The sequence below is a fragment of the Camellia sinensis genome, chromosome 13 (genome assembly GCF_055761805.1).
Source record: "Camellia sinensis isolate YWXY chromosome 13, ASM5576180v1, whole genome shotgun sequence".
In the NCBI taxonomy this organism is placed as follows: Eukaryota; Viridiplantae; Streptophyta; class Magnoliopsida; order Ericales; family Theaceae; genus Camellia; species Camellia sinensis.
Window position 1 is genome coordinate 94,475,439 of NC_138973.1, and position 13,949 is coordinate 94,489,387.

General features: G+C 28.7%; 1 protein-coding gene across 1 annotated transcript; it reads right to left on the reverse strand.

Moving 5' to 3' along the window:
• Positions 1 to 2,316: 2,316 nt before the first annotated feature.
• On the reverse strand, positions 2,317 to 5,394 carry LOC114287880 (protein IQ-domain 26). Its single transcript, XM_028231323.2, has 3 exons — positions 4,600 to 5,394; positions 3,576 to 3,767; positions 2,317 to 3,280 (listed from the first exon to the last, which is right to left on the reverse strand). Exons 1-3 carry the CDS (start codon positions 5,008 to 5,010, stop codon positions 2,642 to 2,644), a joined length of 1,242 nt encoding a protein of 413 aa, XP_028087124.1. The 5' UTR covers positions 5,011 to 5,394; the 3' UTR covers positions 2,317 to 2,641.
• Positions 5,395 to 13,949: the final 8,555 nt, after the last annotated feature.

Sequence of the window (13,949 nt, forward strand, 5' to 3'; positions counted from 1 at the left end):
GTAAATCGAATTGTCCAGTGTTGAAGACGATCGAGAGGTCTTTCAGTGAGTGGAAAGAGATGAGCCAGTGAAACTTTCATCTGATATATGTTTAGGGACCTTAGACATCAAAAAATAATTTTGTGGATCTCTTCCATTACGAAAAGTAGAAGAGGGACCCTAGACCGATTTTCCCAAAAAAAAACTCTTTTTAATTAAATAGTGTTATTAAATGAGACTAATGTTTGGATGACCGCCTTGTTTGGAAAATGACATTAAAAAGGCAAAAAAGATATTAAAAAAACGTTAAAAAATAAAAAAATAATATAAAAAAATTAAAAATTTATTTTTATTTTGTTCATATTTTGCACGTCTTTCTATAAAACATCAAAAATCATTTCTAAATATTTTGATTTTTTTAATCTCATATTTTAATTAAAAAATTACCAAAACAATAACTTTCTAAACAAATTCTAAATTTTTTAGAACTTAGGGTCATTATTGTGTCATCAATGGGGCTCATTTGGGACATTATTTCGATAATTTAAACTGTTTATTTTTTAAAATATATTAAATAGAATATATCTGTAAAAAATTAAATTAATCGGATATCGATAACATTTTTATCTAATCATATTTGTATTTACAAAATAAATTGTTAGTGTGATTTTGTATATAAAATTAAATACAAATGTATTTCAATAAAAAGGTTACTGATATTTAATAAATTTGATCCTTTACAAATATATTTTACTCCACATACTTTAAAACATGAACAAGTCAAATTAGTAAAATAATTTTCAAAATAAACCAATTAACTGCACACCAATAACTTCTGTATAAGGCACTGCAGCCACCCATATTCCAAATCTTTATGATAGCCATTAATTAAAACAACAATGATTCATTTCACTAATTTTAAAATTTTAATTAAACATTAATAAGGTGTAAATTAAAAAAAAAAAATTTTAAAACAAAACATCACATCAATAAGTTGAGCTCATCCCCTCAAACTTCTGGCTCGTAGAGCTCCGAGATATTTTTCTAAAATTAGGAATGAATTGCAATAAGATGAAGGGTTGTGGGGTCAATCAACCTTCCCAATTAAAGGATGCTTGGGGGATTGGCTAGGAGCTAGTCTACGGTTTTTGCATATAGTACAAGCAATTAGTGGGTGTTTTTAAAATACAATTACGTGATATTTTAAGATATTATGATTAGTAAAAAAAATAAAATTTATAATTTTGTATTAGGTGATTGAAAAATATAAATAGGTATAATATATGATGATTAATCTTGAAACATGAACATGTGGCGCTCCAGACATATTGAATAATTTTTTTTGTATAGCATTGATGTTCACATATCAAGTTCAAATGGCATTAGATGAGCTAGGGTTTAGGCTTCTTTCATTTGATGTTCGGATTATTGAAATAAGACTCAAACTTGAGTTAGGGTTTTTCATATTTACATCTTTATAATTTTCTCAAATTATTTCATTTTGAGATGTAAATATAAAATAAACCTAATCCAAACCAAAGTACCAAACATTGCATAATTGTGCCAATTTTATTCATTATACTTCTTATCCTATTTTCTCTATGATTATGAGAAAATAGGATCATAGGTCTCACAAGGTAGATAAGATCTATACAAATCAGATGAAATATGCAAATAAGGAATAAACATTGATATAATTATATCATTGACTAATAAAACATAGTAAATGGCATGGGACGGATTCTTCATATTCCACTAACTTAGCCCGTAGTTTCCATTATCGTAAAATACAAAAGAGATTTTTCATTTATTGTACTATTACATGTGATATTATAATCAGATATTTAGTTCTTGTTTGACAATCTTTAGTTTTAGTCAAAAAAATTAAAAAATCACTACAAGTTATCATATTATTTTTTTTTATTTTTTTATACATTTTTTGTAAAAAATTAAAAAAATATTAAAATAATTTATTTCCAAACGAAGCCTTATTAAACAAATAAGAGAGTGAACAATACAAATGTTTAATCTTAACTTATAATACTTAGAAATTTTAATAAATAGACAATGATCATTGATCCAATAATTGATGTAATTATCCTTTGGGATAATGAGAAAGTTAGAAATTCAAGATTTAAGTCAACTGCAACCCTTTTACTACATAGCAAAATCTAACTATATGAAAAGGTTGTTGATCCAATCATATATATCCCTGTTTGAAATTTGAAATCAACCACAATATTTTTTTAATTATTGATTTGTTATTAGTGCCTTGTTTGGGGGAGATGGAGAGTTTGTTTATTTATTCAAGAAATTCATCAAATCGAGTAACAATGATTAGCCAAAAGCAAAAAAGATTCAATAATTATAGATTTTACTGGTAAAAAACCAACATTAAACTGAAATGAAAACAGGCTCTAATCACATCTTGCCTATAACTTTACACACATTGTATTATGCTCTATCAAGCCCTAAAAAACCACTGCCTAGCTCTCCCACACCCCTTTTTTTCTTTTTTCACTTCATTGTTTTCGGACATTTTTTTTCTAGTACATAGTATTATTATTTTGCCCACATCCTTTACATATAATAATTTCATTTTTAACTATTTAGTTTCACATAATACGACACAGACATGAGACAGATAGGGGGGTGAGACCCACTATGAAGACCTTTCAAGCTTACCCATTACTGCATTCTTGAAATTAATCACTTCTTGAGCTTGTGAACATGACCTTTGCATTCTAACCCCACTTAGACTATTTCTTGACTCCAACATTTCATTCAATGAAAGCCTCTTCTTGGGCCCTTGGTCGGGCCTTTGCTTTGGAGCACTATGAGACCTCAACTTGGCCTTAAATGATTGGGTATTCGCCATGTAGTTCGGAAAACCGGCATACCGGAAAACACTGCTGCCGCAAATGCTCTTTGCTGGCGTAACAGGCCCATTAGGCCCGTTAGAATTGATGAACCGAGGGGTGCTTTGAGCGGTGGAGAACCGACACTCATCACACGTTAGGCCCCAATTGGCGGAATCATGAAAATTCCGGCTATCGGGTATCGATAAACGTGCCGGAAACCGGCATGGGAGGGGTGAGGAGAGTGTTGGGCCAAACTGGTCGTCACTGAAATCAGACAAGGAGGTGTTGGTCCGCCGGGATCTTGATTTGGGTCGGCCTGTGTCCACTTCTACTATTTTTGGACTCTCATCATTTGGATTTATTGTGGTATCAAAAGAAGCGGAGAGCCTTCTACTATGGATTGTTGTAATGTACTCACTTCTTGTATCATCAAACCTTTCCTACACAAATCAAACAAACATTTGAAATGAATCTCCAACAATAATTACCCATTTTCATTCCATTTTCTAAATTTGTTTCAAAAAAATTTGAAACTAATTTGGAAAAAAAAAAAACAAAAAATCTCATACTGTCATATAATTCTCTTTTTTGTGGGCCAAAACAAAATTTGAAAATTGAAAATTGAAAATTCAAATTATTATTATTTTTTTTTTATAAATTTTTTGTTCAAAAAAATAGATTCCGAAAACAAAACCGGACAAGTGAGATCACGAAATTGATAGATTTGGGTCTTACAATCGATTTTCGGGCTCGGAAATGAGAGTGGAAATTGCCACCAAGAGTTTTTTGAGCACGAACTGTGGCTTGTGCCCTAATAAGAGCTTCCATACCATGAAGTGTTGCAGTGGCTTGTTTTCTCACCAAATAGCCTCTCACAAGTGCTTGTAATTTCACTAGTCCTTTCAGAGCTTTCAATGCTTTTCTAGCCTGTTCAAAACACCCACAAAACAAGATTCACAGGCCAAAAACACAGAAATCGATCATAAATTTTGACACAGAAAAACTAAAAATGTACAAGATTGGTTTTTAAAATAAGAGTTATGCTAGGGATCCCAACAAATTACCAAATTTTCTACCAAATCTCTCACATGGGTGTGGGAACCACACACATTTGATTTGTGTGGATTTCACACCCATGTGAGAGATTTGGTAGAAAATTTAGTAATTTGTTTGGGGTCTATAGCATTTTCCTTAAAATAAATTTTGTAAAATCTTATCAATTCATGTATATTTTGTTTTTGATTCCTGTGTTTGTAACACAACTGAATGTGAACAAAACTTTGTTTTACTCAAACAACAAAAACATTGTTTCAACATCCAAAAAAAAAAAAAAAAAAAATCTCCTACAAAAAGCAAAAATAAAGGAAGTACAAAAACATACCAATATCAAAAGGTTAATTTTTGAAATTTCAAAAATTTTGTCAGACAAAAATGATAAAGATAACTTTCACTGGTTGTGTTTGTGAAAACACCAAAACTAAAATATAAAATGAAAACAAAAACAAAAACACAACCAAACATAATTTCATTTTATATTTTCCGATCTTGAGATGTAGAAAAATAAAAATTGACATTAAAAACTTGTTCGGCAAACGAGTTTTGAAATTATTTACAGCAATTTTTTGAAAACTTGCTTCATTTTAGTGAACACATTTAATTTACTCATTCATCAAACACGTTTTTTAATTTTATTTCTAAAAACATAAAAATCAAATAAAAAATGAAAACAATACCAAATAAACTAGTGAGTTGAAATTACCAAATATCCTCGAAACACAGTCTGAATCTTGACGGCAGCCCACTTCTCCTGGCCGCCGCCGAACATAGTACCTCTGCCGTGGCTAGTTAGTCTAACCACCGCTACGGCGGCCTGAGCGGCGGCGACCGCCGCATCTGCCGCCGCAGCGGTGGCGGCAGCTACTGCAATTGCGTGCTTGTTCTGCTCCTTTTCAGTGTCATTGTAGAAAGATCTCAGCCAAGCGGCCTCGGCTGCCGTGATGTTCGGTGGAATGGTCGCCGGATTCTGACACAATCCGCCGGTGTCTCTCCCTGAGTGACCGAAACTCCCCCGCATCCTGTCTTTCCGGTCGCCGGAGTTCGAGTTATCCTTTTGTTCTTTGTCTTTCTTGATCCCAAACAAGCCCTTCAGCCACCTAGTTGCTCTACCCATTTTCCTCACTGAGAAGAATGGTAGAGAGAGAGGGAGAGAGAATACTAAAAAAACAAGAGAGAGAGAGAGAGAGTGAAATTGAAAAATACCCAGTTGGAGATTGGAGTTAAAAAGCACGGTTACAGCTCAGAATCTAGGCTCTTTCCATATTATGTATAAGTTGTCATTAAAGAGCTGATAAAAAATTATAAGAAAAAAAAAAGGACATTGAAATTTAAGGTTTTTTTTTTTTCCTTTCACATTATGTACTACTTTTACAGATCCTAAGAGAGAGAATACAATTACAATCACACGAGAGAGAGAGAGAGAGAGAGAGAGAGAGAGAGAGCTTAGAAGTGTGGGATTGTAAAAAACCTAGTTTGAGTTTGCAGTTAAAAAAACACCGTTTGCGGCCTACAATTTAGGCTCTTTTCATACCATGCACAAGTTCTTATGAAAATTAAAAAAAAAAAAAAACAAAAACCAGAGCATATAAACTAAATCAAATTAATAGTAGGATTAATTATATGAATCTTTTTCATCATTTTATTTTGTTAAGGATTATATACACAAATAAATTTATAATTTTTTTCTATAAGGGCATTTTAAAAAGTGTGGATACAAACATGTGACATGACATAGATACGTTGACATGTCAATTTTTTAAAAATACAGGATATGCATGAATGTAATTTTATATATTTATTATATGTCATGTATATGAATATGTCATTTTAAAATATTAAAAAAAGTAATATGACAATAATTCTTATAAATTTATATAATTTTTCTTTTTATTTTTTATTTATATATTTTAAGTTGTTTTGTTCAAACTTATAATTAATTTTACCCATATCCAATCGATAGATACACGTATTTAAGCGATAGGTACATGTGTCTTCCAAGTGTCCGAAGAGTGTTTGGGTCTATAAAAAAAAAAAATATGACACGTTTTAACAAGTGTCGGACAGGTATTGAAAAGTATCCAAAGAGTGTTAGTATCTGACACGGATACGACACGGATACGTCACGTTTTACCGTTGCATTTATACAAATACATATATATATATATATAATTGCAAGTTATATATATATATATATAGAGAGAGAGAGAGAGAAGCCTCCAAGTATTCTTGGAGGGCAAGGAAAGCTAAAATAGAAAAAAAATAAAAAATAAAAAAAATAAAAGAAAAAGGAAAGATGAGATTGATGGATCATGGAGTATGGAGAGAAGAAGAAAAAAATTATGAATGATATAAGGATGGCAACCATGTGAATTTTGTTTTGAGTCCAAGTAAACTAAATAAATAAAAAATAGAAAATTAAAGAGATGAATAAAATAATGAGAATAATGAGGTGGAGATTAAAAAAAAGAAAAAAGGTAAAATAAATATAAAAAAATGAATTAAGTTCTCATCTAAAAATCTCACTACCAAACTATTTTCTAAAATAAAACATTAATATCTCTCACTAAAATATTAACATCTCAAAATACGAGATTTCATACTTTCAATAGTAATGAAGGAAGAAAAAAAAAAAAGGTAGTTATAATGTCTAAATTGCTCATTCTTCGTTAATTATAACTAAAAGGTACAAACATGTGGTTATAATTGATATCATTTTAAAAGTTCAAGGCTTAAATTAAAACGATTAAAAAAAAATTAGAGTTTGATTTGTTATTGAAGTCAAATTTTGAATTTTTAAAAAAAAAAATTTAAAAAAATGTAGGTCAATCCGATAATCGTAACATTTTTATTTTATCATATTTGTCTCTAAAATAAAGATGATTTATTTTCAAAACATAATTGTGTTGGAAATGGTTGGAAAATTTTGGGTAAAACCATAATTTTTTACTAACTTTGGTCTAATTTTTAGGTGGGACTCGAGCGTCGATTTTCGCGGGTCGAAGTGGTAACGCGTTCTATGTCGCGTTGTGATTCACGTGGTATATTTGGTTGCTCAAAACCATTACCGGGTGAATGGAAAATTGAAGCCAAAGTATGCTCTAAGGAAATGGAATTTTGGTGAAAAATCCTTAAAGGTTTGAATAAGGCTTATCCCACATTGATTTGGTGGAAAGTTTTGATTGGGTTTATAAGGCATGTGATTGAAACTTGGGGTGTGCCCCAAGGGATACCCAAGTGTTTTAGAGAGGGAGGTTATGGGCTAAACCCATTGGACCCAAAAATCACCGCGCATGCCGCCGCAGTTTGTCCGGTCGGCTAGGCCTGGGCTTGGCGCGCGGGTACGTGGTGTGAGGTTGGGTTGGGCTTGTCCAGCCCAATACCTATCTTTTTGGGTAAAAAATATTTGAATTTAATTTTATTTTTTTAAAAAGTAAAATCTAGAATTCAAATTAATTCCGGAAACAAACTGGTCCGATTTTTCTGTACACCCAAGCAGGTCTCTTCTGGTTTTTATCTGTTTGAATTTTGAACCCAACAGATTTAAATCTATTTAATTCAAAACCCAATAGGTACGTACCTGTTTAACATGTTTGCACCTGTTTAATTCAAAACCTACATCTACCAATACATCTATAAATAGACTAGTCTCTCATTTGGATTTCACTCCAATTTTCGTACTTCATCTCTGCTATAATTCTCTACATTTTGCTGTATTTAATTTCTGTAAGAAAAGAGTGTAAACACTTAGTGTGTTCGTTAGGCAAACAATTTGTAGTGCTGCTATTGTTTGTAGTTGATCATTTTATCCTGGGAGATAGATGTTCACATTCTGAAAGCATCGTGGAGAGGACGAATATGTCTTAAGGATACAGTGTCTAACATTGGTCTTGATCAGAATAATATTCAAGATATTAATCAAGTAAGTTATTTATTTATTTTCTGATTTTATTTTTATTTATTTAAATCAGATTTTAATTTTTTTTTTTGGTAACAAAATAAAATCTTTTTTATTTATTTAATTCTATTTCTAGTTTGATTTTTGTAATCAAACATTTTTCTCTCATTTCCTTTATTTTTTTTTATATTCTAGTTATTGTTTAGTACACAACAGAATTTAATCTTTTTAAATACAGTGAAGATTATCCAACAAATTGTTGTCCTTTTTCTTTTTCTTTTTCTTTTTGTGTGGAGATAAACGCGATAAAATGAAAAGATTATGATTGTCAAATCTACCTTGTTAGGTATTTTGTAATTGACAATATCGTTTGACAAAATTCCTTTCAAATATAATTGTATTTGCTCTTTTGTTTCTGTGAGATATTGAGTGTTTAGATGCAAATTCAACTCAATTTGTGCTTGAGAAGACGAGTTTGTGCTAAGGGAAATGTGTGCATGAGCAGAGGAGTTTTTGAGCATGTCAAACCTCTTGAACTGCTCGAGTGGTCAATTGTGTGCTCGAGGCCTAATTTGAATCATTTAGTATTTCAATATGATTTCAGAGCTATTGAGAGTTGTGTTTTACTGCTTGAGCTGTAAATCTTGCACTCGAGTGTAGTGCAGTGTGGATGCTTGATTGCACCGCCTACTAGTCTCACTGCTCAAGCAGTCATTCATGAGCTCGAGCTGTCTTCACCTCCCTGTTAATTATAAAGTGCCTCGGTTTCTCGTTTTAGGGTTGAACTCTTCCAGAATTCATAGACAGAAGGGAAGTAAAAGTGTTTTATTAGAGGGTGTTTATATATTGTTTACATTGATGATTTAAGGGTTACTGATGGATCAACGAACTTCATATTGACATTCATCAAGGGATTTCTTTTGTTTAATTCAAATTAAAAGAGAGATGTTCATCGGTAAATTTTGAGAAACTTGAGCCTGAAACTTTTGGTGGATTCCAGAGTAGCTTATCACCGTGGATTTGACATCAGTGTTATGGATTCAATGTTGGGCAAAGCAATTCCAAGGTGAAGATGGTGGTGTAAAAGTCCCATCTAATTCGGTTTAATTTAGGTATGGAATTGCTAGGTAATTGAAAGATCTTGTGTGTAATTCCTTTGTTTTTCTAGTGGATTGTATTGTGATTTTGGCCTGCATTATTTTATCACAATTGGAGGTACTCTAATTGTGATTTTTTCCAAGTTATATTATTGTGTTGATTTGTCGATGTTTGTTTGGTAGATATAGTTCAATTATCGTTTAATTGAATTAGATCTACTTGTATTTGATTAGGGATTTTTATTCATTATTAAAATTGAATCCTAATTGCAAATAACTATCTTGGGATTTTTAATATTTTCATACTTGATTTTTTTCATTAATAATATATATTGAGAAATTTATAAAATGAACTATTCAAATTATCAAAATGAAAACCGTGATAAGCTCCAAGGGCTCATCAAGTTCTCTCAAGTTCAGATTTGAACTTGAGAGAACTCATTTCTAACTCTCTATTTTTTTTTATTTTTTTTATTATCTTACCACATATTAATTTTTAATATAGAGTGAGATAATTAGAGAATGTCATGTACGCGAAAAAAGAAAGAAAGAAAAAATATTTAAAAGTTAAATGTATGATATAAATTTAAATTTAGGGCCGTTTTGGGGTTTGCCTATTTTTTGATTTATTTTTTTGTTTATTTTCATCTCTAGTGAACTTTTTTTTAAAATTTTCAAAAAAATTTAGGTTTCTAGATTTAGCTCAACAAGATGAACAGAAAAAAAATAATTTTTTAAAAAATTCCAAAAAAAATAAATAGAAATAAGCAAAAAAAAGCAATTTTTTTGGCTTTTAAAGATTTTTTTTTTGAAATTTTTCAAAAAAAATATATACTTTTTAGATTCGTTTTGACTAGATAGACCAGAAAAGTAAAAAATTTTGACATAATTTTGAAAAAAAAAAATCAATAAAGACAAAAAAATTCAAAAGAGGTGACTTTTTTTTGAATTGCCAAAAGAGACTTTAGTGTGTTATAAATAATTAATTAGAATAAATTTGATTCACATATTTTAAATTTTCACTATTATATTCTTTTTGGTACGTAAAATTTGGTAGCTAGAGATAATAATACAAACAAAAAACAAAGAGGGAAAGAAGCAAAGGTCTTAAAAGAGTGAACGAGATTAAGTAATCCAGTTGGAATTCCCATTTATAAATGCTATTACAGCTCAATAAAATGTGCTCTTTTCATATTTTGGAAAGTTATTGAATATAAATATAAAAAATGGAAAATCATAAACAAAAGCTATTGAAGTTTAGAAAAATTCAAAACTTTAAACAAACAGAGGCTATTTTTTTTTTTGGAAAATGCATGAGACTCCCAGTGGGGGTGCTGGGGTCTCTTTTCATTGGTCCAAAAAACTATATTTTTTTTTTCTCTTGTTTTCCTTCATGAGCAATGCTATAGACCATTAATTTATCGTCACTAATCCCACCACTAGTGAGGTGGCAATTGAAAAAAAAAGAAAAAAAAAAAAACAAGGCACAAAACACATGTGGCAGTGGGTATTAGAGCCACCACTAATTAGTGGTCTAAAGCATTTTTGTTTCCTTCATTGGCAGCCCCCCACGTGGAGGTGGGGTGCTGGGGTCCTCTCCTGCTGGGGTCTCTAGCAGGACTTTTTTTTTTTATTATTTTAATCACAAAAAGATAAAATAAATTAAAAAATTAATAAGTTAAAATGACACATTTAAATCATTTTTTTTTCTTATAAAAGTTACAAAATTCATTCTAAACGAATTTTTTTAATTCTAAATTAAAATAGTCACAAAATTAAAAAGTTAAAAAAGTAGAAGGCAAAGATTAAAGAAAATCCTCGTGAAAAACTGCAGAGAAATAGTAAACAAATATTACAAGAAAAATGCTTGGGAGCACTAATTAGTGCTCCCACTAATTAGGTGGCAGTGGGTCCCGTCATTAATGATGTGATGTTTTGGTTTTGGAGTTATTTTTTTTTTTTTTTTTTTTAATGCATTAGTGCTATTAGTGGTGATGTTTTTAGTGGGATGAATCATTGTTGATATTACAAACTTAAACTATGTAATAATTATGTAGGAAGTTACATGTCATAAACATAGTTAGGAGAGTCAATTTGAATCATTAAACAATCATTAATTACATAGGTAATGTCATCCCAGCAATGCCTACACTCAAAAGGTAAACAAAAAGTCTAAGGTCAAGTTTGACATATTGTAAAAAAATTAAAAAGTCAAAAAGTTACTTAAAAAGTTAAAAAATTAACACTATTCACTAAAAGTCAACAATTACAGCTGCACAACTCTCAATCTTAATTTTTCCCTCTAAATCAATTTTTATAATTTTTTATTACACATTTTTTCATAAAAAGTAAAAAAGTTAACCCAAACATCTATATTTTCTTCCTCAATTTTTTAGTCCAAAAAGACAAAAAGTGCACTTATTTAGGACACCCCAAACAACCCCTAAGAATACAAAAAACATAAAAAATTAAAAATTAAAAAAATTACAAATTAGAATCTATATATTATTTAAGCAAAATGAGATTTTTAGTGAAGAGTCTGGTAAGAATTTCAATATCTCATACTAATTTTTTTAATTTTAAACAATTAAAAAAATTTCTATTGGCTAACTTCCATTTAACCATATAAAAATAAAACTATAATTGGTTTATGATTTATTTGATAATAATAATCAGCTGCTTGTTTTCATTTTTCAAAAAATACTTTTTCGAAAATTCTGCTTTTTTATTTTTTGCATTTTTTTGTTTTTACTGAATTTTTTTAATATTTTAAGATTTTTTTTTTTACTTTTTAGACACACCTAACATAAATATACATAAAAAGTAAAAAATTTGTAATTTTTTTAAAAAATTCACTAAATACCAAAAATATAAAAAAATACAAGAATTCAGTACATTTTTTATATTTTTTTGTATTTATTAATTTTTTAAAATATTTTTTCACAACTTTTTTACTTTTTAGATACATCTAACTAACGTGCATCTAAAAAAGTAAAAAAAATGTTTAAAATTTAAAAAATATTCACTAAAAACAAAAGAATACGAAAACTAAAAAAACTCAGTTTTCAAAAAATTTAATCCAGAAAACTCAAACCAAACACACTGAATACCATATTGAAAAAAGAAAGAGAAAGTAAGTTGTTTCACTTATATAAAGTGAATCTTATACTCTCATTTAATATTGGATTGTTGTGCATGTTAAAATTCAAAATAGTTTAAATTTTAATGTAAACTTTAAAAATTTTAAGTAATTAATTTTGTGTAAGTTGGTTAGTCTTTTGATCTAGCCGATTAGACTGAATCATATTTAGTTTGACTGATTCGTTGGTTTAACCTCGATTTTAGCTATTTTATCAAAATATATATTGATTAAATTTGTTTAATTCGAAATAAATTAGAGATTGATCTGATTAAAGATTAAATGACTAAGATTACTTGATTAAATATAAACTTCTAACCCAAATAATTCGTAACTTTTATTTTATAATCCCATATCAGGAAAAAAAGAAAAAACAGAGTTGTTTCACTTATATAAAGTGAATCTTATGCTTCCATTTAATATTGTAGTGTTGTTCATGCTTTAATTTACGACAGTTTAAATTTTAAAATTAAAATAACATTTAAAAGTTTTAATTAATTAATTTTTGTATAAGTTGATTGGTCTTTAACCTAACCGATTAGACTAAACCGTTTTCGGTTTGATTGCTTCACCGGTTTAATTGTAATTTTTTATACTGATTTTCTTAATTTTAAATAATTAAAAAAACCTCCATTGGTTAATTTCCATTTAACCATATAAGAATAAAACTCTAATTAGTTTATGATTTATTTTATAATACCACATCAGGAGAAGAAGAAAAAAGTGAATTGTTTCACTTATGTAAAGTAAATCTTATACTCCAATATAATATTATAGTGTTTTGCATAATTCAATTCAAGATAGTTTAAATTTTAAAATAAAAACTCTAATTAGGTTATGATTTATTTTATAATCTCACATTGGGGAAAGAAGGAAAAAGTAAGTTGTTTTACATATAAAGTGAATCTTATATTCTCATTTAATATTGTAGTGTTGTATATGTTTTAGTTCAACACAGTTTAAATTTTAAAATAAAATTTGAAAGCTTTAATTAATTATTGGTTGGGCTATTGACTTAGCTGATTAAGCTGAATTATTTTTGGTTTGACTGATTCATTAGTTTAACTGTGATTTTAGCGGTTTTATCAAAATATATTGGTTAGATATGTTTAATTCGAAATAAACTAAAAATTGATCTGATTAAAGATTGAACGGCTAATATTGCTTGATTAGATATGAACTTCTCACTTAAACAATTGTTAACTTTTATTTTATAATTCCACATCAGGAAAATGATGCAAAAGTGAGTTGTTTTACTTATATAAAGTGAACATTACACTCCTGTATAATATTGTAATGTTGTGCATACTTTAATTCAGGACATATTAAATTTTAAAATTAAAATAATATTTTAAAATTTTAATTAATTAATTCTTGTATAAGTTGATTAGTCTTTTGACTTGACCAATTAGGCTAAACCGTTTTTAGTTTGACTGATTCGCTGATTTAACCGCGATCTTAGCGATTTTATCAAAATATATTGGTTACATTTGTTTGATTTGAAAAAACTCAAAATTGGCCAAGTTAAAAATTAAATGACTGATATTATTTGATTTAAAATTAACTTTCCGTCCGAACAATTGTTAATTTTTATTTTACACAATCCCACATTAAAAAAAGAAGAAAAAAAAAAGTTGTTTCACTTATATATAAACCTATGATCACATTTAATATTATAATGTTGTACATATTTCAGTTGAAGAAAGTTTAAATTTTAAAATAAAATAAAATTTAAAAATTTTAATTAATTAATTTTTGTGTAAGTTGATTAGTTTTTTTGACCAATTTTAACAATTTTTATCAAAAAAAAAAAAAATTTATTTCTAAAAGGTATCTTTAAGTTTTATAACTAACTTTAATATAGAATAAACTAAAATTAAACAATTTATAAAATGAAATTTATTTTTATTTATCATAAACAT